The sequence below is a fragment of the Archocentrus centrarchus genome, chromosome 5 (genome assembly GCF_007364275.1).
Source record: "Archocentrus centrarchus isolate MPI-CPG fArcCen1 chromosome 5, fArcCen1, whole genome shotgun sequence".
Lineage (NCBI taxonomy): Eukaryota > Metazoa > Chordata > Actinopteri > Cichliformes > Cichlidae > Archocentrus > Archocentrus centrarchus.
In genome coordinates, this window is record NC_044350.1 from 21,477,849 (window position 1) to 21,505,206 (window position 27,358).

The 27,358-nt window shown below is 39.8% G+C and overlaps 1 protein-coding gene across 2 annotated transcripts in view; it reads right to left on the reverse strand.

The window, feature by feature from the left end:
• cacna2d2a (calcium channel, voltage-dependent, alpha 2/delta subunit 2a) overlaps positions 1–27,358 on the reverse strand; it is a 178,823-nt gene that overhangs the window by 62,993 nt on the left and 88,472 nt on the right. Inside the window, exons 4-5 of one of the 2 annotated variants that reach the window (XM_030730460.1) lie at positions 25,645–25,704; positions 2,729–2,773 (exon numbers count right to left, since the gene is read on the reverse strand). In XM_030730460.1, coding sequence (XP_030586320.1) covers positions 2,729–2,773; positions 25,645–25,704 — 105 coding nt within the window. Of the gene's footprint in view, positions 1–2,719; positions 2,774–25,644; positions 25,705–27,358 lie in introns of both variants that reach the window. The other variant, XM_030730461.1, reaches the window with a different exon arrangement.

Sequence of the window (27,358 nt, forward strand, 5' to 3'; positions counted from 1 at the left end):
GATTACATGTATCAGTTTTGATAGCAGGCAGCGTTTATTCCTTCATATTGTCAACTTGTGACTGACAGTTCAGGGGGTGCACTATGTTCATTACTGTAATTAAAAACCTGTTTTTGCTGCTGTTACTATACCCCTGACATTTTGCGCCTTAGCCGACCGCCTATTCCAGCCACATTTGCCATGTGCCCGGCCTTTTCAAAGTCATTCTCTTTAAACACTCTCTGTTCATTAAAAGTTAAAAAAATTAATTCTTAAATTAGCAGGCAACGACAATAAATACATAATACACATAATCTTGTCCTCTTGACCCAGTCTCATGTAGTTTTACTTCATGAGAAAAAATGAACTGAGGTTAAACTAAAGAGGGTGTCTATTTTTTAAGAAGGAAAAAATATAAGAATGAGATACTGTAAAAGTATGATCAGACGATAATATTATTGGTTACAAACGTACAAACTGGCAACTAAAAGTAAAATTTTTACATAAAGAAATCAAAAGAATGATCAAAAACAGTGTACCTGATTGGGTTAGCGATGTTGGCTTTTCAACGGCACTAACTGTGAGTTTGTTTATCACTCAGTGTGACACTAATTCTGTCAATGTCGGGCATGGAGCCTCTTTTTTTCCCCCCCTTTCTTCAGAAGAGCCCAATCATAATTAACCAAGGCAGCGTCTAATTAGGAGCTGAATAAATCCACACAGGAAAGACTGATTGGTTCATTTTCTTCAACCATCCACCACCTGTTTGGCTCGATTCATTACCCAATTTGTTAATTTTATCTACCTGTTCTCAAGGTTTAATTAAAGGCTGAAGAGGCCAGAGATGACATTTTAAAGATTCTTTCATTCCCACCTTGAGCCAACCCGGGCTAACCTGAGACATGTCACTTGTGACCCTACGTATGTGCTCGTATGAGAGAGTGTTTAGCTGTTGGGGGAGAAAGAAGAAACACTATGATAGAGGAAGATAATCATTTTAAAAAAAGGTTCCTTCACAGAAAGCTACAATACGAACAATAAACAGATGCTTAACATACTTAACAAGTAGTGCTATTTGTGTTTGTATGTCACATCTGAAAAACTGAAAGGAAAAAAAAAAACATTTCAATTTTGATTCACCATTATACTAATCACACTTGTAATAATATATTTTACATGTCTGATGGTTGTCCAAAGTAAATTATGGCCTAGAGACATGATTGACAACATTTTTCTCCCAGGCAGATATAAATATTGTGCTGAAAGTGGGATCACGCAGTCCAAATATCTGCATTTTCACCTGGGATGCTTTTGTCTACTCTCCGCTGAAGCATATCTTATAATCTTTTAGGGGGTGTGAGGGAGCTGATTTTGTTTGTTTTTGCAGAGATACAGGTATTTTAACTCATGGCAACACAGGGCCTGAAAGTCACAGTGTTATTTTACATCCAAACAAACTCACTATTCAGATAGTTCAATGTACAAATCTCAGTAGCTGAACAAACCTAGAGGCAAATAAAACTTCCTTCACCTTCCACAAGAGAATGAACGTCAGGCATGCTTTGGCACATGACCAGTTTTAACTGAAAACGAATCATCACATTCCACATTTATATTAAGCGTACAGTGACAACAGGAGAAATTAACAGGGTACAGTGTACAAGAGAGAAAAGAGCCTGCTAATTACTTACCATTCTTGAAAACACTCTTCAAATATCCCATTGCTCTTTCATTAAAGGTTTTTACTCAAGAAGTGGAGCTTAACTGAAAGAAAAAGTCATCGAGGGAGGAATCAAGATTCAGACAAGGGAGTACTGGTGGACTACTGTTGGGATTTCAGAGAGGAATGACCTCTGCCTGACTTATCCTGTCTTTTTTTTGGGTGGTTGTGGGCTTGGTGATGTGGGGGTCAAAGGTGTGTCACTGGTTTGGCCTCAGCGTGCCATGTTAATGATGACCGATGTTCTCCAATTAGATGCGCTGACAGGCCCTAAAGCGCTGTGTCATTAATCAAGGGGGTGGCGTGCACAAAGAGAAAATCACATCATGATTTATTGCTACGCTGCCTCCCTTTCTCACTCTCTTCCCATCTTTTTCTGTGCTTTGGTGATCTAAAGAGGATTCTTGCACTCCTCCTTGAAACTTAATCAATCAGCGGGTATGGGCTCCAAGTGCGCCCTATCCTGAGTAGGCACCGCAGGCTGCAGCCAGAGTGGTGCCCTGGTGAGACCAATGATTTGCTGGGCTTTTCTGCTGGCCTTCTTTGAATGCCACTCATATTCTTCAGTATGAATGGCATGCGTGATAGAAATTGCTCCCACTGTATGAAACTGTGATGCGACCTGTGTTTAGGAGTGAGGTGTCTTGATGGGCACAGAGGTCTGACAACCAACAGTTCAGGTCTGCAGCTGACACAATCGTGATCCAGAGGAAGGAGAAAACTCTGGAAATTAGACCGAGGGGAGGACATCTAAAATCACTGTCACATGCATGTCAGCCTAGTCCCGCTCTGTCACACCAACTCACCATATAGCAGTGTCACCTCACTAACGCACACAGACAGCCCAGGGGCCTATGACCGGAGGAAGGAGGGGGGGGTGGGGGGTTGCATCAACACCGAGAAGGGGAAGGGTGGGGTGGGGGTGCAGGATATGGTGGCAGGGGTAGGAAGTGGAGTGGGTAGGATTTTAGGTTTTAGGCAGGCAGACGTGTGGGGGGGGGGGGGGGGAGCAGTCCGTACTGTACTCACATAGTCTGAATCCGCTTTGGAATCGTAGTATGAAATGGCATTCTCCTGTACAGAAAAGAAAAGTAAAAAGAAAGATGATGAGAGAAGATATAGCAGTGCCTATATCAGCCCGGACCTGCAGTGGTAAGGTAAAGAGAGTCATGGTTATATTCAATCACACTGTTCAGCATGAGAATATAATCAGCATCACAGAACACAGAGGAGTAGTGTGATGTGGAATGACCATCATGAGAAGGTGAGAAGATAGCTGTAGATGCAATGCATCTGGGCAATGCTTTTGTTAATAAGATGCAATGTATGTGGCTCGTGTTTGCACTTTATTTGAAACACTATAGGAACAGTTTCTAGTGCTGTGGAAACTGTTGTCACCTTGTGTGGCGTTGTGGTATGAGCTCAGATGTAACATGGAGTAAAGTGGTTTGTGCGCGAGCAAAATAAACTCAAAATATTACTCTCTCTGGGAGTCTTATCAACCTCTGCTGGTTGTGTTTTCAGTCTAGGCAAACAGCTCTCATGAGAGGGAAGAAACTGAAAAAAGGAAAAGAATGAAATTTTATGCCACTGTGTTAAACTCTTTTGCTTTAGTTAATGAATAAGTAAAGTTTCTGGTCACTAGCTGAAGCCCCAGATTCAGTTTTCAGCTTTTACCTGGCCCCATTCCCAGGATGTTAGCTTCCCTGCCGTGTTCTTTTACACTGAAATGGCTTCCTTATCTCCCACAGAGGCAGGCGTGAGGGCGGGCAGGGGCTGCATGTAGTGCCCAGTGTCCGTGTGGCCTAACTCATTACCATGAGAAGTCTGGCTGAGGATGTGCTCTCAAGGGCAGCAGTGACCGCCTCACCCATACTGTAAGAGCTGCAGTCATGGTCTGATGAAGGAGGATAGCTGGCAGAGAAAGAGCTTTCTGTACAGGTGTGGTAGGTCTTATACAATGACTACTCAGCCTGACTAATTTACTCACTTTCTATTAGGCTCTCTCTTACCCTTACTGTTTGGTGCATCATTCTTTGCATCTCTCAAGCTCTCTCTACATTTATTTATCTCAAGACAAAAACACACACTTACATACATCTATATGCACAGGTTCTCTCTTTTTTCTGTCAGCATTCATTGTTTTCTCATTCTCTTTCAATGTAAAAGCCTTTCTACACACAACAGCCAAGGTCTTGGCAGGCCTGCAGTTATAATCAGCTAGTCAGTCATCAGTACCAAACAATCCACCAAAGAAAAAAAAAAAAAGGAACAGTATGATCAAAACTCAAACTGACACCAAACACGGGGCGGGTGAGTCTGGACTCAGCTTGTTTGGGAAACTAAAGAGGACGTGAGAGAGGAAGAACAGAATCTTCCTCCCGACACATCTCCTCAACTTACCAGCACTCCCTGTGGCGCCCAGCTCTTTCAGACATCAGGAGTGAGCAATGGAAGGAAAGGAGCTGAGTGGAGGATCAGAGCAGATCTTTCAGGGAGTACACTGGGTTAAGTTGGAGGTTAGGATGGAGGCTCGGGCCGGGCTGATATGAAGGGATGAATTGTGAGGAGAGAGAGAGAGATGGGTGGTTGTGGTGGGTGCAGTGGGGAAAGAGCTGCCAGGGCTAAAAATAGCCCATGCCTCTGCAGAGAGAGAAGAGAAATGGAGTGAGAGTGAGAGAGCGACTGTGGCAGAGCAACAGGGTTGTTGTGTCTGCCAGCAGGATTGATCCGGAGCCCAGTCCTGCTTAGACTGGTCCCATGCTTCTAAAGAGTTTACTCTCACTGCTGCAGCATTACAAGTCATTATTCAGGGCTGCTTCCTGTAAATAAAAGCTCATTTCTTCACACCCATGGGACACCAGCCAGCATCTTTACTCAAACAACTGTAGTTACCTACTTCACACTTCGCCATTGTATTGCTATTTTGCTATGTAGCCCTTATTACTGCTCGTCATTTGAAATTGTTTAATATAGAGTCAGACAGTAAGTCAAATGTAAAAGCTAAATACCTACAGTAAGTGGATAACAGCTCCATACAAGACACAAGGGGTCACTAATTTGACATTCATAAAAATCCTACAGTCACTAGACCTCAAGCTGGTTTAAAGCGATCTGAACAGCAGCCTCTACCACTGCCATCAAACATCAAATGAAGTATTATTTTTTTAAAGAGAAAAGTGTTTATCAGTGTTCGCATTGTATTGCAATTCTGGCTGCTTGTAAACAACATAATCCTGATCGTTGTGCTGCATTCCTTTTTGCAATGACGTTGCTCAATTCAATTCAATTCAATTTTATTTATATAGCGCCAAATCACAACAAACAGTCACCTCAAAGTGCTTTATCGTGTAAGGTAAAGACCCTACAATAATCAAAACGACCCCCTATGAGCAAGCACTTGGCGATAGTGGGAAGGAAAAACTCCCTTTTAACACGAAGAAACCTCTGGCAGAACCAGACTCAGGGAGGAGCAGTCCTCTGCTGCGACCGGTTGGGGGTGAGGGGAGGGAGACCATTGTTTTGAATCCCTATAAATCAAGTATGCCCCTTATCTCTTAGAGTGGTGCACTTACAGTGATTGCTCCTGCCTAAAAGCCCAAGTTCACTGTTTAGATCAGCTCAAGCCAAGGTGAGAGCCGTTGGTAAACAGGATCCAATTAAAAGAATTAAAAGCCATAGGAAGGCTTTGTGTTGGCTCCTGTGGCTAAGTCTACAGAGGTGTGAGTCATCTTGGGCAGCAGAGAGGCTCGATCTCTTGTGGTCGAGGCTACAGCCAACAGGGACTGGTACACTCCCTTCCAAAGGTATTGGAGCAAAGAGGCCAGTCCCTTTATTTTTGCTTTGGGGTTGACATAAAAAAAAAAAAAATCAGTGAGACAATAGGTCAACATCTCAGCTTTTATTTCCATATATTTACATCTGGATCTGATAAACAGTTCAGAAGATAGTACCTATTGTCTGAACTCACTTCATGTTGGTTACTCCTCTAACTATAAATGCAGAGTCTGCACATGTAAGACCCAAATCTGAAACTGAGTGTAGACATTAAGTGCTATTTAAATAATCAATGTAACAGGACACACCTGGGCAACAACCTGTCAGTCACATATTCCAATAATTTTGCTCACAAGAAAAATGGGTGGGTTCAAACAAAAGGTATCTTTTGTGTATCTGTACCAGTAATTAAAGGCTGAAATGTTGATCCTTTGTTTCATATTCGTCTTTTAATGTCAAACCCAAATGTTTTCAGACTACAGCAAAAATAAAGGGATTGGCCTCACTGTTCCAATACTTTTGGAAGTGTGTAGCTATCCTTCAGGAATAGCCTTGGTGATTATAAACATCCCCACAAGTGGGAGTCAAACTCCAGCCGAGCCTGCATACCTCACCACTTCCACATAGTTGTTTTTTTTTATAAATTAAGTTCCAGAAAATTCACTGTTACTGTCTTTGCCTTACAATGATCCTGTATATGATGCTGGTGTATATATATATATATATATATATATAACCATAGTAATAGCAGCATCAGCAGAATTACTGAAAAGATGCAGGAGACTAACTACCGGGCCATGAATCCTATAAAAGCAACAGCATTCGACCACTCATAGGCGTGCACAGAAAAGATGACTCCACGTTGACGACTCTGAGGCCACCATGACCCTCTGAGCAGTCACCAGGGTAACATGGCCATCTGCTGTGGCTGGTCACAGGCCTCTATGGGCTCAGGGTCTGGGTTAAACACACATCTGATGCAACACCAAGCCAGCAATTATCCCTCACTGATCTCCTTGCCCTTTCACCCTGTTAGCCAACACATGCGCATAAAAAAAATGTATGATCTTATAACTACAGAAACTCCATGTACAGTGAACACACTCGTGAATGTCCATACAGACACTCTTTTATAGTGTACATGTACACACTGTTGTGCATACCCACAAGCAGAAACACACAAAACAGGAGAAATTCCCACTGACACAAAGCGCTATCAGTAAATTAAATCTATCATGCTGAGTGGACCAACAAATTCCAAACAGGAGACAAACATTGAGGTCAGCTGATGATCTCCAGCCACTCCCCTACATCAATCTTCCCCTGCTCATCTCCTACCTCCCTCCTCTGCTCACCGTTATCTTGATCTGCTTCCTCTCTTCTCCCTTTGCCCCATCTCCCCTTCTCCTCCTCCCTGCCCTGTCTTATCTTCATCTTCTCCAATCTCTCTTTCCTCAATACCAGCCTCCTCTCGCCAATTTCAGATTTCAGCAAAAGCAGCAGCGCGTAGGTTAGATGCCTACTGTTGCTATAGAAACCGCCCCTGTGCTCTAGATCACAATGTGACTTTGTCTCCTCGCCAGGGCTCCTATGTCTGCTCGTTTTTATGTCTGACCAGATACATGCCTGCCTATCTTTTGTCTTTTTTTTATGTCTGCGTGAAAGGTTGATCTTCTTCAGTGTGTTTTCTTGTCACAGGTGCTGCATGTTATTTCAGAGTCAACCATTGCTTGTAGTTATGCATTTAAACTTCAATATCCACTTACAGGTGAAGGTCAGAGCCCAAAATTTCATCATACGTAAAGAAGAGCTTGGCAGATAATCTATCCGGTAAAGCGCGGTGTAACAATTCTGGCTGAAAAATGGCTGGTACATATGAAAGGCCGCCAAATGTAGAGGTACATGCTATGACTGAGCACGGTCGCTGGGACTCAATCTTCTGAATTTGAATCTGTGAGTTCTCTCAGCATGCTGGCTGCGACAGGTTGACATTTGAATGTGAGACAAGCGCTCCATCATGGGTGGGGACAGATTACAGTCATATTCATATCTCCTCTGGACACCTGCTAATGAATTTATAATTACAGAACACACTTTGTGCTTCTGCTGTGCCCTGGGGTGTGCACACAAGCATGGAGTAGCACAAACACACACACACACACACACACACACACACACACACACACACACACACACACACTGCACCTCTCTCTTGGCCCCGATAGTCTAGCAATCATTCCTAGCACCAGTTTCCCTAATGGAAGCTGACATTATATCAAACACAATAAAGTTTTTCATTTACTGCTCTTCATTAGCCCACGCACATCAGCCCATAAGGTACACACTACTACACAAACACACACACATTCGCACACAGCTCACTTAGTGTGAAAATTGAACTAGAATAAAGAAGGAAAACTGATACGATGTGATCTGACTCCAGAGAAGTAATCCGTAAAGGTTTGCAGCAAACCAGTTAAGATGCTATACATTTTCACCCCTCTTCATATCTCCTCAGCTCTGATTTCTACTCCTTTTTTTTTTTTTTTTTTTTTTTTATCTCAATACCATTTTAGCACATGAACTGCAGTCCATTATCCAGCTGAGTGATATGTGAGAATGCAAATCTCTGACTAAGTCAGATTGGACGCTCGCTATTACCGAGTCTGATTGCACCTATACGAGAATATAGCGGGTAATTGTCTGGAGAATTCACAGCAAGTGTGTGAACATCATGTCTCCTGCCTCCTGCGCACTCTACCCGGGCTGTACATCTCATTTAAAATGTCACACGTTCAGACTTTGTCCTGACTGAATTCTCCACACATCTGAACTAGATAAGAACTCCATAATATTAGAAGGTGGTACTTTCCAGGCAGAGATGCTACCCTTCACATTTGGTACACATCTGCACACTTTGACTCCTGTGCACACACATACACCACACTGATAAAATACAATTTACATATGTTAAGCAAGAAATGACTGACATCCAATTTCTTCTGGAGAGACGAAATGCATACACAAGGGCATTCATACTAAAAGGAGAGACATCCAAATTAAATCGTAATACGCCATCAGAAACTAATTTGTTCAGCTCATTTCCTTTAGTATATATGGCTCACAACTTTGTGCTAGTGTGAAAAGGTGAACTCATGAAAGATGACTTTTAAACAGAGGCAAATTAATCATAGGCATGTAAAAATTTGTCAGAAATCTGAGAGGCCTTTTACCACTTTGATCTTGAACTGCAGAGGTTGCCTGTGAATAAAATATGAAACTTTGTTCTTTGGAGGTGCCATTTTGACTCCCGGCAATTTTTTTCTTTAATATTTTGCTTAAAAAAAAAAAGCAGAGAATGTGGACTTTTATAGTTAAAATTCATAGAACATTTTACTGTGCAGCACTGACTGCTTTTCTGGGGGTGGGGGCATTGTTAGTCCTAGTGTGCCTACAGTGGGGTGCAGCTGTAACATTATCAACCTGAGAGGCACTACTGCACGGGCTTTACTTTTCACTGTACTTACAGTAACATAAAGAGTGGTCATCAGCTCGAGTAGCTCCTTTTCACTCTCTGTATGTGTGCCCTCTCCCCAGTCACAATAGGTTCAGACAGGCATACACACTGTTCCAAACAACATAAACCCTGCTTCAACTAGCAGAAGCAAAAAACATCAAAATGCAGCAGAGATTCAAAACGAGCTGGAATGAAATAAGGGCAAACAGAGTAAATCATTTTTTTTTTTCATTATTTTTTCATTCATGTTTTTTTCTGTGGGTTCAATGCATAGTATTACTAATGCTTTTTAACTTCACTTCTGTGAGACCAAGTATAACTGAAAGAGGCCATTTTGGGCCCTATCATAACTTTGCAAATAAATGCAAACTGCTGTTTGATGTGTCAGGTCCCGAAAAAAAAAAAATGACTGTTTTCTTTTTCTTTTTTTAACCACTGAAGGTTAGCAAAACGCCTCTTTATAATGCCAAGCCAATAAAGAGTCAACAGGCACACTGGAAATTAAACCGTTGGCCCGGAAGAATAAGAAAACAAGAGCAGGAGAGAGCTATTGAGCTGAAGTGAAACTCAGATAAAGGGGTGCATGATTGAGGCCTTGGGCGCGCCTCCCTCCCTCCCTCTCCCTCTCTCTCTCTCTCTCGCTCGCTCATTGGCATGCTCTGTATCTCCGGGCTTTTAAGCGATTAGGGAGCTGCTGAAACCATGGCGTCCAAGCATAGCTCCATGCAGATGTTCATTTGTATGCCAATAAACAAATGTGCCCCCAGATTAAAGTTCCAATACACAGTGCAAATTCAGCAAAGTGAATGACATTCTCCATGGACAACTCATCAATGTCTTGCTTCTCTTCAGACAGAATCCCATGCCTCCTCCAAACTGCACACTCACTTCAAAGACTCACAAAGATGGGCAAATATCCAAGATACTGAAGAAGGGGTGAGTGAAGAAAGAGAAGAGTCTTGATTATTGTGAAATTAAAAGGGAAATCATTTATTTTAATAAGGTTACATATGCTGTGGTTAAATTTCATGCCCCCAATTTGGCCCATGAATCTGCAAGTCCCTTCTTTAAGTCGCTCTTTGTAAACATCCTGCAGGTCACAGAATCCTACTTTTTTCCCTTCTTATATCATTCCTCCCTCTTTTTTTTTCTCTCTATTTTCCATCTCTGCTGTGCTGTCTTTTTCTTTCAGAGCCTGACACTTCCCCTTGGTAAAAGTAGTTAAATCAGTCTGTGAATATTCCAATCCTGTGATAAGGAAAGAAGGCTTTGTCCTGCTGCACTCTGGGTAATGCTGCACTCCATTGTTGGCTGACAGGGCTCCATTGAGTAGCAGGTTTTAACGCTGATAGCATCACCACCCTGCATGGACACAGTGCCAGATAAAAAGCCTATCCAATGTGGCACACGCATGCCCACCTCCAAACAAGCCCCCAATCTAATCATCAGCAGGAAAAGCAGGAAAGAGGTGCTGTAACACCAAATAAAGACAAATAAGATAAGCATGACAATATTAACGCTATCACTGGATTCCCAAGGGATTTGATAAAGCAAATGCAATTACGTGCGTCTAACATTTTGCAGCATCCGTAGCCGGAGTGACCAATCACATACAATCCCATGCCGGTGTGGACCTCCCTGCCAATCACACTGCAGCTTGGTATGACACTGGTGCTCCACTTATCTTAGCAAAATGTTTCCAGGTTCCATTTTTCTCAGAGGGCTGAATACGGCTTTTCATTTTGCTGATGTTTTTCAGCCATTTTACCACTGCTAGTCCATAGAGTCCCTAAAAGTCACCACCCCCTCTTTACAGCCTGACTGAGAGTGCCCAATCAACAATCAGCGCCAGCCAAAGGAAACCTGTTATTTTTGACCCCATAATCATTTCCATCATATGCCTTGCTGTCCCTCACAATGATTTGAACATTGAAATGACAAAGGGAAGCCTGCTTTAAGATATCTGCAGATAGGAACCAAGGACAGCATGGACAGAATTCATCAAGCGAACACTAGAAACTGAGCAGGCATCTTTTCTCAGCTACAGCATAACCAGGCTCTCAGCACTCACAGAATGACAACCTAGCTGATGAGATGCATCACTTTCCTGGAAAACCTTGGTGGCCTCAAACCCAGTGGAAAAACCTTAGAGAGAAAATGGGCAGCCTTCTTGCAGACATGCTATCTATCGGAGACAAAATAAGACAATAGGAGGCTGTTGGTGTAGAATGTTTTTACAGTTAATAAGCTTAACCATATCGCAATACCAAATATTCAGAAAACTTGTACCATAGGCAGCACGTGTACCGAGTAGGGTTGCCAAAAAAAAATAAAACTTGTACGCTAATTGAAACAAAATATCAGATTTGATACTCATTTGCAACAGTGCCTTCTTCGCCTCCTCCAGCTGACAGAACTTCAGGCAGCACTGCTGCAGACAAGCAGGCACGCAGCCCCTCCCCTCACTAGCAGCTGAACACATGAACACCAGAGCAACAAGCTCAGCAAAACATCTTAAAGAATGACACCCCAGTCGTTATGAGGAATTTTCTGAGGTCAGTAAAGCTCCCTATTTCAACAACATTGAAACATCAAACAGTTATCAGAAATATTGACCTAGCTAGGGCACATGTTAATGTAAGCCATTTAGCTATTAGTAGTTACTCACACTAGCCGTCTGTTAAGTTATCATAACAGTAGAGGCTAGCAGCTATCTGTCATGGTGCATGGATCTTGCTCCCAGAGTTTTTTTAAAGTTTATGATTCTTTGAGTTTTGTATTTTAAGTTATGGGTGTTTTTTTTTAAGTTGTTATTTCTGGTTACTTTTCTACACCTAGTTCTGTTTACATTTTGAGAACTGGTTTGTATTTATTTATTTATTTTTTGTTTTTCAGTTTAGTATAGCCTCCCCAGTGTCCTTTTGTTTTTGTTTTTTTGTCTTCATTTCTGTCCTGGTGCTACTTCCTGTCATAATCCTGATGTTCTGATGCATTTCTGCTCCTGTTTACATGAGAATCTTTCATTTAAAAACAGTGTGCATGCTGGTCGAATCACCACTTGTTGCACTGGCAGGCAAATATTGCTTAACTCTAACTGGATGCCCAGTTGGTGATCAATATTATTGTTATTAGTCATTTTCTATCTTTCTCTGTGCTCTAATTTCTTGTCATTGCTACACTTTCAGCTCTATAGCAAAACAAATAAAATGCCCCAAAAAGTTGCTATAGAATGGTTGTCTGTCATTAAACACATCAACACATGACCTATTAGTTTAGTCTTTAAGAATAAATGTCAATATCTCAAGAAAGAAAGAACACTTCAATACAGAAAGCTGTGTCTTAAGTGCTTACCAGTCCATTTTGACTTCATTTTTTATTACCATGCTTGAACCAGAAGAGCCAAGAGGCAGCAGGTTTACCCTTTAAAATAACATTTCATGGGTGTTAGCCATGTGTTCAAATGGGAAAATCGAGTTCTGCAGCATAGCTTGGTGGATTTCTCTGACTATTGATTCCCATCTCCTGTGAGGCAGAGGGATCGATCAGTGGGATTTAAGACATGGGGGCCACTTTCTCAACCCTCCCTCCTGGCCTGCATGCTGCATCACAGTTGGGCAAACTCCTCCTGACAGAAGGCTTACTGACATGTCTGAACTTTTCTTTCTCTGTGATCTTTTTTTTTTTCTTAATGTTTCTCATTACTTGTTCCTGCACTTTAATGTTTCTTCCATTCTAAGTCACCTTACGTTTTGTGATGTCGCCCTGCTCGAGTGCAGAGCTGCACCAGTTTTTGCAAAGAGGTTTTTCTTAAAGAAACAGCAACACATTAGTTATTAAATGTGGAAAAAATACCACAGAGAGGGAGGTAGAGAGAAAAGAGTCTAAGCAGGGAAGGGGGAAAAAAAAAAAAGGTAAAAAGGACATTTCCACCTCGGAGAGCACCACTTAAACAAATTACAGCGGTCTGCAATCAAGAAGCTGAAATTACCAAACTGTTGGGTCACCACAGCAACCAAAAGTCTGATCAAAGCTGTGAGCCTCACAGCAGTTGATAGAAAAATGAAGGGAGGCAACAGGGAAGGAGGTGCTAAAGGGATGGGAGAGCTCAGAAGGAGGGAGAAGCTGTGGTCAAAACCGAGGTTTAGGGTTTGAACTGTACTGGCGTAACACTAATTGGTCAATTGATTAGAAGTGCCTTAATCTACACACACTCTTCAATCCTTGCCTTAATCTACACACAGATTGTCAACTTTCCTGTTGTTGTGCATGTTACTGAGTAGGAATTATACTCAGGCCATATTCTACTGAGACACCCACACATCAGATAGTTTGAATGGAACGAGACACCCTTTTCAAATAGCGAAATAGTAAAATGTGTAGGAATTTCTATCCATATAGCCCATCCCCATTTTTTCCCTTCCAGTGATGAGCAGATGGAAGGCTGTTCCATGGCTCAGGATTCAGTGATAACACTGTTTATGAGTTCCATTATGTGCTCGGCAGGCTGCGAGCACTCTGTCTCAGTACGGCCATAAGGAAGTGGAAGGGGGGAAAAAAAGCTCACAATGGAAATAGATGCAGTTTATTTGTGATTATAGAATGTGACTATGCTTATCGGTGTTTGAAATAAGAACTGTGCGTTGAAAAAGAGTTCACATGGCTATGTTCCATCCAGACCTTTCCCCGTCAACCCTCTGCAGCGGAGATGCGTTTCAGTTTTGGTTCTGCTGACACAAGATGGATTAAATTTTTATTTACAAGCTCTGTAGCTAACTTTTGAAAAGAGGAGTGGATATTTCGTGAAATACAGAACCACACCAACAGTTTGATTATTGCACTGCAATAGCTAAAGCTCTTCGAATTACAGGATAAATAGGCTTTGTGCTGTCAGATTATGATTTGTAGGTGTTACACCACAATTCTAATCATGCGTTCCAGTCTCGTCAAGCTCTAAAATCTTACTGATCATCTTTTGAGGAAAAGATGCAAAAGCAGACTGTGACATTTTTAACATCATGTACCATGTCTGACTTTAGTGTTAAATCTTAAAATCTGTTATTTTACAAACTTAATTCCGAATATGTTGGTATTAATTGATGCAGTATGCAGTATAGTACTGTCTTGCTGAAATATGCAAGGGGTCATCTGGATGGGAGCACATGTTGCTCTTTTTGCAAATTAGTGAACTCATGCCTGTCTTTACTTCTGATAAACTTTGCCTATCTAAGATGCTCTTTTTATACCCAAACATGTTACTGACCAGTTGCCAGTTTTCCTAATTAGCTGTCTCTCTGTGTTAGCCTCGTGACAGGCTGGCGACCTGTCCAGGGTGTACCCTGCCTCTCGGCTTACGGCAGCTGAGACAGACTCCAGTGACCCTGAAAAGGATAAGTGGAAGAAAATGGATGGATGGACTGTTTTCATTTTGAGTTTGACAGTGTTGCATTATGATCTGCATTACATTCTGTTTTTAATTCCATTTTACAGAACATCCCAACATTTTTAGAATTGGGTTTGTGGATACATAATGAGCTAATTTACTGTCAGGTCTATGTGAACATAGTTAAGTGCTTTGTATAACAACTAAGGTTAAAATGTGCTATCTAATTGCAGACCATTTAATGTGAGAATCATCTCATGTAGCAGCTCTGGTTTTAATATCAGTTCACTTAAATCAAAAAGGAAGGAGATTCTTCACTTTTTGAAAGAGCAGAGTATTTATAAAAACTTGTATCAAATGTAACAATCTTACTGATTTGACAGTTAAAATAATTTCTGTCTGCATTATCTCAAATAACTTACTACTTATTTATTTTATTTGGTTCATTCTTGGAGTGCACAAAGGTACAAATAAACAATTTCTAATGCATTGTAGTGTATGCTAACAATAAAAGCAATGCATGTCTTTGGAAGAAATTCAAATTTCTCCTTGTTTTAGTTGATACAATGAAAAGAAGAGATAAAAACAAGGGGCAAGCAACATTTTCAGATAACCGAAGAAAAGGAGAAATAACACATAAGATTAACATGTAGAGAGCAGCCAGGGACAGGCACCCTTTATTTCTGTCTATTTTACCAGAATTTGAATGTGTCTAAGGCAGCCCTCATAAGACTAATGTATTCTGTGGTTAATGGAGCTGGTTGCTTCGAGGGCTGGGCTGAGAGTCGCCACAATGATTCTCACTCATTTCCTCTGAAGGGCCAATTATCTCAAATAGAGGCATTATGAAAGGAGCCGAACTTGGTCAAGTGAACAAACCCTTGCAGCTCACGCTCCCAGCACTTCAGGTCATGTTACACCTCTGAGGGGACCTATAGTGATTTAAGGACATTTAATGCAACTGAAAATACTAAATGTAGCTACTATAGAAGGGTGACAAATTAAAGAAAAAAAACAGAGCCCATTTGCGTTGATTATATGAGTATCCAAATGCTACAATAAGAATGAAATACTATTCTTGCAAATCTTAGGTGGCAGAGAGCAATCAACAGATGTTTAACTGGGTTAAGATCTGATGACTGAAGAAGGCCATACAGTGTGATTTGATTCATAAGATTTTCATATGATCAGACCTCTCAGAGACCTCTCATGCCCTATGGATGGGTGTACTGGCTTCCTAGAAGAGACCACTCAGAACAGAATAAAGGTGATCAGAAACACTTTGTACTGATTTGCACAACCCCTTCCTGAGAGGACAAGTGGGCTCAAACTATGGCAGCAAAATGCCCTGACAGCATAACAAAGCTGCCAGGGGTTAAGGTTTTTCTTTTAATTTGTCACCTGTCTATACATGTGCTGAGAGCCATAAAGAGGTCACATGAATACCACTATTATGTATGAGAGTGGGTGGCTGAGTGGAGTTGAAGAGAGAGCAGCAGAGAGAGAAGAGAAAAGAGAAGGAGAGATTGTGTTGTCCTATGATGAAAGGCTTGATTGATTAGAGAGTGATGATTGCAGTAAATGGCCTGGAAGATGGCTCCATCTCTGTTTCCCGTTTTTCTCCATCTCTTATACCTTCTTCCCTCACTCACTTGCTTCCTCACTTACATCTCTCTCTCTCCCCCTTCATGCTTCTCTTTGTCACCCCATCTCCCTGGTTTCATCATGGCAACCCATCAACACAGTGCCTCTCTCTCTCTCCCCTAATGGCACAGCTATTAGTACTAATGCATTTCAAACATACAGCAGCTGCCACATCACAATCTGAATGAAAGGACATGTCTTCCTCCAATCTCTACAATCTCTGTCCTTTCTTTCATCCAATCTTGTGTCTTGGTTCCAATGTGTTGCACCTCATGTCAACTCTTCCTCAGCTTTGTGACAGTGGTCTTCAACAGCAACCTCTATGATGCAGGACATGTGGTTGATAATAACATTGCTAATGTACCTACAAAGAAGCTGACCAGAGATTAATTTTTTTGGTCTCCATCAGCTCCTTAGGGCTCCTTAGCAGCTAAATGTGCCACTATCTTTACCATGTCATTGCTAACTTTGTCTCTCATCTGCTGGGCAGGTGTACACAGTGAAATTTTAGTGCAATTTTTTTTATTGCAAACAGATGTCTCATCGTCCAAGCTGAGATTTTAGATTGGATGTATGAAAAAGTAAAATAACAAAATGATAACATACAATAAGGCTGAGTGGGACTGTGGAGTTAGCTTGTTATCTCTGTGGGTTTATAACTGAAAACGTGAAGATTTCTTGCTTCATTGTTCCTGTAAAATATTGAATACAGGTGCAATAATCGTCTCCAAAGGATTCTTATTTAAACTAAGAACCATGTAAGACTGGGTGAAATCACATATTACTGAAATTGTTGAAACTTATGTTATTTATAGTTTTTGCGAGAACATCTGTTAACCAAAGCTTTACTAGCAATTGTGTATAAGTTACTGTCTCTAAACCACACAAACATTACTGGACTTTACTGAGGTCAAGCTCACCAGTTAACATGCAGACCCTAAACCAACAAAATTGGGATGCTGTGAAAAATGTTAATAGAAACAGAATGCAATGATATGCAAAACTTGTAAACCCACATATTGTTGATATTAGAACACAGAAAACATATCAAATATTTAAACTGAGAAAATGTACTATTTTAAGAAAAAAATTTAAGGTCATATTTTGGGTCAGTCCTGGGCCTTCTTTGTTGTATTTTTCATTTCATAATGAAACAGTGTTTTTAGCTGGTGAAAGGTCTGGACTGCAGGCAGGCCAGTTCAACACCTGGACCCTTCTACTATGAAGCCATGCTGTCGGAAGAGATGCAATATGGACTATGGTAAATGTATTGTGGTGGTAAAATATGTTTGAAAAAATGGGAGACAATATCTAAATGTCAATGTAATAATTTAGCAGTACAATTCATTATGAACTTATGTGTGATATCCCTAGTTATTATCACTCAATTATTAGTGTATTAGCGAACATATTTTATTATTAGTCTAAAATCATTAGCTTCTTATCTAACAATGTCATTCAAACTCATTGTAAACAATAACAGGTGAGCCTAGTGTAGATCTATCTTAATATTTAATAATGGGCAGTTATTCAGTTACTCAGTTACTCAGTATGAAACACTTCTAGAGCTAAATACAACTGACACTTAATTTAAATTCATATGTTAGATATGTGTGGCATATTTTTAAGGCAACATTTCAGTTTGATTTACTTTCTCTATTGTTCTGCTTTGATTACCTGCCTTCTGTGTGGATCATTGTTAATTCACCCTCTGACCTTTCTGTCCCATCTCTACCACTCATCTCTCCCTCAATTCTTTCTTCTCTAAAGAGTGAAGCTGCACACTCACCACACTTACGTACTTTACTCTTATTTTAATAACATTTTGTAACATTAGAAATTCTGCAAAAACAGCAGCATATATTTTAATAGAAGCTATTATTGAATTTTAAATTGTTGAAAAAGGCCAAAAAGGTATAAATAAAATTTGATTGAATACGTTTTACTTGTTTAAAAGCTTCTCAAAAGTTTCTTGTCATCTGGTTTGACAGCCCAAAAGTGTCACACCAAAGGACTTTATGCTTTTGTGTTAGTTAATAACCATGGCACTGATAACTTATCTGTCATTATCAGATTCATTTGCATAATGTTCCATAATTATGTTTTTAAAAATAATTTTTTATTGAAAAATATAATTTAAGGGTGTCACACCAAACTTATATTTATACTTATACTAAATATTTTCAGTGGTCTGCAAACACTTAAATATTTGAACAACTGTATAAATGTCACAGGCTTTACACGGGTCTTCAGGTACATGACCTTGAATGGGGTCCTTCAGCTAAATGTAGCTGTCCATGGAACTGTCCAGATAAACTTAAACATGTTTTTTTTTTAATGTATAAAAGTCAGCATAAGTGAACCATGGTTGAGAAAGTCACGATAACTTTTAGATTTTGAGTTTTAAAAAGATTCAAAATTAAGTCAGGTTTTAAAACAACAGGTCCATGTAAAACAAAACAAAAATGCTTAACCATTTACAGCATTTTAAAAGAGGACAGTGCTAAGTAAATTATTTTTTTCTTGTGAGACAATGAAACTGTCCAGATCCAGTCTTTTGCAGATTGGTGAACCTCTGCCTATCGTTACTTCTGAGAAACTCTGCCTCTCTAAGATGCTCATTTTATACCAAATTATTATACTGACCTGTTGCCAGTTAACTTAATTAGTTGCAAATTTTTCCTCCAGCTGCTTTTCTCTTTCTTTCTTTTTTTTGCTGTTTGTGACCCTCTCTCAACTTTATTGAGATGTGTTGCTGCCATCAAATTTAAACAGTTGATGTTTTCTGTGTTCTATTATGAATGAAATATAGGTTTTTGAGATTTGCAAATCATTAAATTGTGTTTTTATTTACATTTTAAACAGTGTCCCAACATTTTCGGATTTGGGGTTGGAAACTGAAACTACAAAAAAAAATTCCTTTTTATTAAGTTAAGGCCAGAAGATTGAAAAACTCCACATAAGGGCCTGTTCATGGGCACAAATTGCACAATGTTTTTCTTTGTTATAACAGTCTGCATTATTGTGTAACAAAGTTATTCTAACAACAACTACATTTTGTGTTTGTAGCACATATGTTTTCCAGAGCCTCCAGTGGGGATGAAATCATGACCTTTTTCTAAACCTAACCAAATATTTTGAATTGCCTAAACCTAGCCACATAGTTTTAATGATAATTAATAACACTATTTAAATTATTAACATATTAAAAAAAATAGAAATTAAGTTTAAAATCTGTGATGTGTAAGACGCAAACTTGGGTGAGTTGCTCCACCACCACCAACCCCACTGACCCCCAAATTGTGATTTTTTTTAACCTATTAAATGTGGAAAATATCAATTCTGTGTGAATCAGTACACAAATCAGTGTATGAAAATAAATGTGTGAAATTCATGTTTCCTAAAACAAACAAAAAAATGTAAGTGGAAAATTTGTGTCTAGAAACACAAATCAACAGATTACAGGTTGTGACTATCGCATGAACTGCCACGAGATTTGTTGCATCTCCAAATATCCATATCTACCTTTAAATTACTGATGTCAAGCAAAGCCACGTTCTAGTTCAAACCAGGAATTTCCAGATTTTGCTACTTCTGGGGCAGAACCTGAAACAGAACATCCAGGTTCTGTCCTAGAAGAAAGACAATCCAATTAAAAATCCCATTACCATTTCCATCTATGCAAATAAAACAGATAATTACACAATACAGCCTCAGAACACAGTCTTTCCACAGTATATCTTATGTCTCATTTCAAATACCTAGTATTGTTTTGAAAAATATTTAACACTGGTTTTGTTGTTACAACAACCATTTTCCATAAGCCTAACATGTCTGTAGTCTGAACGTCACTGCCTGACAAAGGAGGTTGAGCACATATTTCCCTAATAAAGCTTTACAGAGAGGAGTGAACACAGTGGAAGATGTTTGAATTTATCCATTACAACAATGAATAGGATGAATCTAAGTTATAACAGTCCATGCAGGTAACCACTTTGTTGAAATCATAAAAAATAATGCCACGGAACACAACTAATTCCTGAAAGACATTAAAGACATGTTAACCTAGAGACCATCTTGCAATGGGATCACACCAATTGTGACTCCAATGAGTTCCTAGACCACACCCATGTTTTGAAAATAATACACAAACACACTACAAATTAGAAATGAATTTTTAAAAATTGTGGAACAGGGGTGTAAAAACTGGGGAACCAATGGTCCTTTGCGCCCTTTCCAGCACATTGTACCCAGTAATCCTGGGTCAGACTATGCTCATCTAAAGTCTTAGCCTTCATTTTGATCTCAGCTATACAGTTGTAAAGTTTCCAAACTATTTCTGGAACAGTTGTGACAGTATCACAACGACACTCTCTGACTTGTAAACACCTGCCAAAGTACCTTAAATGTTTGTGGCAGTACCTGCTACCCCAAGTGTCGCTAGGATGTCTTTTTGGAATTACATTGCACCCACAGACTCATAAGGTGAAAACAATACCAGCCACGCTGTCAACAAGTTACTGAAGCAAGCGAAGAAAAGATTTCCCAAACTATAAGATTTCGTTATTTAACCACCTTCTGTGCATAATGGTCAGCAAGTCCTACAACCATCAGTCCTTTGTTCCTACTATTTAAAACAAGTGTTCATGAAATAACATACAGGGGTGTTACCACTGTAAAAGAGTAGATTATGTCTTGTCTGGGCCAATTTATGTTTTGTTTCACCAGCTATTAAGGTTAAGGCACCAAAACCTCTTACAATGTTAAACAGCTCACTTTGTTCCAACAGTGAATGTAAGGTCATTTTACATTCACACAACAGTTAGAGGTCTTGTAATAACAGCTAGGATAAAGAACCTAATGAGGCTGTTTTCTTGGGGGAGGACAGACTCAGTTAGGTAGAAGAGGCTTGTTTAGTGTTTCAGCAAGGACATTTTTTTTTTTTTTTTACTCAGAAGCTTGTTTTTTTTTTAAACAAAACTGCAAATGTTCTTAGTTAATGCATTAATGTTAACACTCTCTAAGGCTTTTAGTAAGATTTTGTAACGGCCCTCATCTTTGGTATCTTGAATGTGATTTTCTCTTTAATAGGCACTAGATTTTAAAAGATGACTCTGCACGAGTGCCTACAAGAGGATTATTTTTTATTTCTAAACTCCCTTTTCTGTCAGAGGTTTTAGAGAAGGTTGTTTATACCCAACTACAGTCTATGGCATCTCTGAGTTTCAGTCTGGTTTTAAATCAAGACATAGCACAGAAACAGCTCTTGTAAGAGTCTTTAATGACCTGCTTTTAACTCTTGATGCTAGTAATTCAGCTGCCCTCATGGTCATGGACCTGACTGGCTTTTTACACTGTAAATCAGAGCATTCTCCTGTCACGGCTTGAATCATGTGTGGGTATTAAAGGTAAAGCCCTTAAATGATTCCAGTCATATTTGTCAGATAGGAGTCTCTCTATCCATCTAGGACAGTATTCATCATCTGTGTCCCCACTCAGTTTTGGGGTACCTCAGGGCTCTCTACTGGGTCCCATTCTCTTTGCTTTATATATGCTTCCCTTGGGTTCTATTTTTAAAAAGCATAACATCTCTTTTCATTGCCTTGAGGATGACCTCTTAGCCTCTTACTGTCATCTGGTTGCAAGGAACCTCAATGTGATTTCTGATGGTGATTTAAAATTTGATAACAGATTAGGTCTGTTGCTAAGATGAGCTTCTTTCAATTATGGCTCCTCAGTAAGGTGAAGGCCTACCTCCCGCCACGTGACTTTGAATTTATGCTTTTATTACCTCTCATTTAGACTATTGTAACTCTGTCGGCTAAAATCAGTTGTTACTTTGTCGCTTGCAACCTTTCCAAAATGCAACAGTTTGCCTTTTGACAGGAAAGAAAGGGCATATTACATCCATATTGGCCTCATTGCACTGGCTTCCAGTTCATTTCAGGATCCAGTTTTAAAATGATTGAGAGACTGGGCTGCTCCACTGAGACTCTTAAAAACAAGTAATAAAATTTTTAAACACTTCTAAAAAATGTATTTATATTTGCTTGCTTTCAGGTCTAGTTGAGCTGAGTACCCTGGTTTTTATTATGCAAACACAGCTTTTATTGACTTTGTTCTATTTGATTTTTTAGTATATTCAGGGTTCTAGCCAGAGAGAAACGCTCTAATATCCGTCATCACATTGTCAGCATGACAAGGTCTCTCACAGCTCCTGGGATTTTATGTTTAATAGGAAGCCCGAAATTGTCCTTTGAGTTCTGTTTCCCTCATCTTCCCCCTCACTGGTTGCCATTTTGCTTTCTGTAGCCCCGCAAAATCAAGCGTGAACAGGACCATCGCGAGATTGCACGCACACATTGTGAATGAAACTGGCCATGCCTGGTGGTATTGTGGTGAAATATAGTGCAGCGATCTAGTGAGAGGAAAAAAATAAAATAAAATCAGTCTGGTATTTGTGACGGTGTGCACACTTGCTAATTGCAGTGATAGAAGAGCTCCTGTCGTGATTTGCGAGGAAATGAAGGACCCAACTGCGGCTATAACAGTTAGAAATTCAGAGTCTTTATATGCACACATCCAGGGATTAGTTTGACACGGAGTGTCAGGGGACCATGACAGTTCCGATAGCGAACCGGTGAAATCCTCAGCATGGAGCAGCGCTGCGTGATCAACCGCTGGCTAGAACCCTGACATTTTTATTGTTGATTTAATGACTGATGTATCGTGTATATTTGTATAATCTGTAGAGCACTTTGGTCAGCTGAGGTTTTTTAAATGTGGCATAGATATAAATTTTGACTTGACACATTCACCCTGCATTCAGGATTTTTTATTTTTATTTTTTAACTCTTGTACAAGTGAGTGAGCAAACATATGTAAGTGAATTATGTGTTTGCATTTCTGTCATGCTATAAACACATAAAAGTGGTTCTACATAAAATATTACATTTTAGTGTGAAGCCAAGCTGCTCCATAACCCCTCAAGCTGTAAATGCAGCTCCAAAAGTCTCTAACATGGGTTATGTATTTGGTGGTGTTGTGGGAGAAAAAAAACTTTAACAGTAATAAAGCATTTCAGCAACTACTTTAAAGGGGTAAAAGGCCAGGCAATCATATTACCAAGAGAAATGCACATTTCTCTGCAGCATTTAAATGACTTTCTAAACACCTCATATGCAAATGTTCAGCAGTGGTCAGAGCTGTAAGACAAAAATCAATTAATTTGAATTAGAATTTAATTAATTTGAAAAAAATTTTGATTGCTTAATCACTTCATTTTGATACGGAAATATTAGACGCTGCTGATGCTACTTGCAGAAGTTTAATAGTGCTTTGCTGTCAGGCAGCCAATTTTTAGTATACAAAGCAAAGACATGTAATACTTGGCTCTAAAGTTGTTGGTTCTCTTTGTCCCTAAGAGAATTGCAAAACAGCACTGAAATGACTCAAGTCGCCTTGGGATGACTCTGTTGCCAACACGGTAGTTGAGTGTCACAGAGCGATGGGCACCTGACCTTGAGAAATCAGCGGCAATCCAACACTTTAATGTCTATTTCACACACCATTTCATTCCAATGGATTTAAAACCCTGAACGACCATTTCAACAGTTGTTACGATCAACATTTTGACATCCATAATGTCCAGCAGTTGGGGTGGTCAGACATTGCCTCTGCAGTTAGACTGGGAAAATGCTTGAATGTGTGTGTGAGAGCAAGGCAGAGAGAGAAGAAGTGAGGTCTTCCCACTGCATGGGTAACAGCTGCGATGGCAGCCGCTATGAGGAACAAGCGTGTCATTGAGTTTCTATGATGTCACTCTTTGGCGAGGCAAGCAGATGGGCTGAGCCAGGTACAGAACCTGCCGTTAATAAACATATACAAATGAATACCCGCTTGCTGACAAACACAAACAACCATATTATGCATTTTCGACCCACACTAGAGAGCATATGCACCCCCCCACACACACGCACACACAAATTCTATCAAAATGCACTGTCTCTCATGCATAAACACCTTTTCTTTTCATTTGACAGACTGCTCCACCCGCTAGTTTAAGATGCAACACATTTCTCCTAATATACCCAAAGAGCATGCAGCCCTAATCTAATTAGAGTGTCAGTCAGCAGAGTGTTCACCCAAAGAGAAATTAGGAGAGCACAAAATCTACAAACAGGAGGAAAAAAATCTTCTTGCAGGGATGTGGCATATCTACCGCCGCCACTACCTCTTTGTGATATTTTTTTAATGGTTTCACAGTTGCCCCTGCTGAGATTCATTACCTGGTCTAATTATAAAGGCAAATGAAATCAGCTCAATACATTATTAATAGAGAAACACTATTGGGATTCATTTGCAGTATTTGCAACAATATGGTATATTCAAACTGTTTTCATGGCTGACTAAAGACATATACATATAAGAAAATAAGCTTTATGAAAGTGATGGAAGTACAGAAGGTTCAAGTGCAAATGAGGCTAGCGACTGGACAGGAAGAGAGGCAAAAATGAAAGAGAAATGGTGAAAGAGCCGAAACAGAGAGGGAGATGTTTCGGCAGGGTGGGCGGCGGGGGTTGGTTTAAAGAGAGTGCTGGCTTTTCCACTTGAGGAGGTATTGATGCCATATTGGACGCAGCTACTTATGAACAGGTGTGCTGTGCATGGTCCCTGTGACCCAGGCTGTACTTCCTGCATGGTTACACATCCCATTGAGGTGCATCAGATCCGGGCAGGGAGAGGCAAGCATCAACCCCACTCAGGTCTAAGATGAAGGGACAGCCACACTGCAGCTCTGTCCCTTGGACCAGCAGGGTGAAAGGGAGGAGTGCAGCCCAGGCCCACCCCAAGACTACAGCGTCAGAGTGTAAGCAACCATGAATAAAAATGGACTTTGCAGGGAAGTAGGGCTCATAATAATTATTTGTTTAAAATCAGTTAAAGCCTTTTTTCAAATATGCCCCAGGAGACGTGGGGTTAAAAATCCATTTGTGATAAGTGTACCATGACATCGAGCTTGTCTCCCTGGACAGAGGATATGGCAGTAAGGACATATATATATATATATATATATATATATATATATATATATATATATATATATATATTTTTTTTTTTTTTTCATGTATAGATGTGTGTGTGTTTGTGTATGTGAGTGCAGGGCATCTGAATGTTTGCAAATTTGAGTCACTGGAGCACACTGGCTCAAAAACACACAAGCCAGAGTAATCCCATTTCTCCTTTTTTAGATTTCAAGAGCGGCTCGCTAGTCTTCTAAAAGGTCAGCAGCAAGAGAAAGCAATGTTCAAGTTGCTACAGCCTGCAAAACAAAAACAGTGAAAGCTTTACATACCATATAAATAACAACCCCAGAAGTAAGCAATTTTAGGGTGTGTATGGATATTATATTGAGGACATAGTGTGCATTATTGGTTTTGAACTAATCACCACATTGTCTCTGTGATGCTGATCACATTGTCATTAAAGGGTTACCTTTCAAGGTGTTAAATTGAGGGGAAATTGGAAAGAAGATGACAGGAAGATAAACCAGTTTGCCTAGAAAAGAAAAGGGGAAAAAGACAGAAGTCTTGGAAAGAAGGGAGAGGAGCGGGTGTCCTACTTTACCGTCACACCATCTTGCCAGACATGCTCCTTCTGAAGCTGCTCTGCTTCTCTGGCCAGTTTCTACAAGGAAAGGAAAAGAAAAAAAAAAAAACAGCAGCGTGAGTATCAGAAGTTAATAGGAAATTGATTTGTTTGTTTATGTGTGGGGGTTGTGCCACAGAGAAACAGAAGGAAAATGGTGACCTTGTTCCCTATAAAAGCTGATGATTACAACAGCCGCTGTCCTCCTTTACGTACCGGTCTCCTTCTGAGCTTAGCACCACAACAAGAACATTCAGTGTTTCCCCTACCACTACCCCCTATCCTCCCCAACCACAGAAAACTAAATACAATTAAAAAACAACCAAAAAAGATTTATTATTTTTAACCTTTTTTAATCTGAATATATACTATATTTCTCATACACAGTAGGAATAACAATTGTGATAAGAAAATGTTCAATTTTCGTTCAACAGCTGGACCCACCCGCATGTCCCAGCCAACCACATGGAAACAATGGCACTTATTCATTTTCTACAAAACAGTACTATCACTGTATTACAATGTAGAAAATATCACTTTGCACTTTTATATCTAAATCCATATTTGTCCAACTGATATACTACATGTAGTGAAAACTTTAGAAAGGAACTGAATATGTAGGCGCCAAAGATGAGATTCCCCAAGTGAAATATATCATTCACACTTCTTAAAAATCGCTTTTGCAGATCACTGAGATGACATGTTGTCTGACTTTTGAACTTTTGGGAAATTTGGCATAATAAATGTAAGATTTCTCATGATATGGCCAAAACATGTTTTACAATGTCACAGTTAGGACTGTGCTATCATATCACCCATGATAATGCCAGTATACATTTTTACGCAATATAAAAGTGTCATATTGTGATATGTGAAATGTCTGAGGGCAAGAGCCACATGCCAGCTTCCAATGACAACTTAGTACCTGAAAAGGGAGCTATTTAAACAATCTCCAACTAAGCACAGTGCTTTGCAAAATATGCAAGAATGCTCACTGCTATTGCACTATAATGCTACTGATGCTGCTGGCACCTTATTTCAATAGACACTTTGAATTTGGAAGTGTGCCATCTATGACAGTAGCTCATAGATAAAAAGAAAGAGCGAAAATGCCCTTCATTTACTTACACTTATAAATGCTCCTCCCTACACACTTTAAGCATCAATAAAACAGTCAGTATTTTTTTCTATAGCATAAGAAATATAATTATTGGAAATTTTCTTGAAATATCGTGACATGATTTTGAGTCACAATCTTAAACTAACCCATTCATCCTTGAGTCCAGGTGGACGTTTGTGCCAAATTTGAAGAATGTTCCTGAAGGTGTTCAAAAGATGGACAGCCAGAAAACAGAACAAGTTGAAAAAAAAAAAAAACTCCAAAGAAAATGGATGGGTGAATAGATGAATGGATTTTATTATGAAAATGAAGTGTTATTACATATTGGACAGGTGATCATATTCTTATACTACTAAGTGCACCCATTTTTTGTGAGAGCTGAGACACAATGTAAACACACTTGCACTTGAGACAATATCATATGTTGTTTACATATCGGTGCTGCAGGGGATCCATATCACCCCAAATTAAGACTGCTCTTGACATGTGCTGGTTAGCTGAGTACAGCTATTCCTGATTGATGCCTGTTTGCCAGTAATATGCATATTTTTCTATGCTTGTAGATAAGAAATA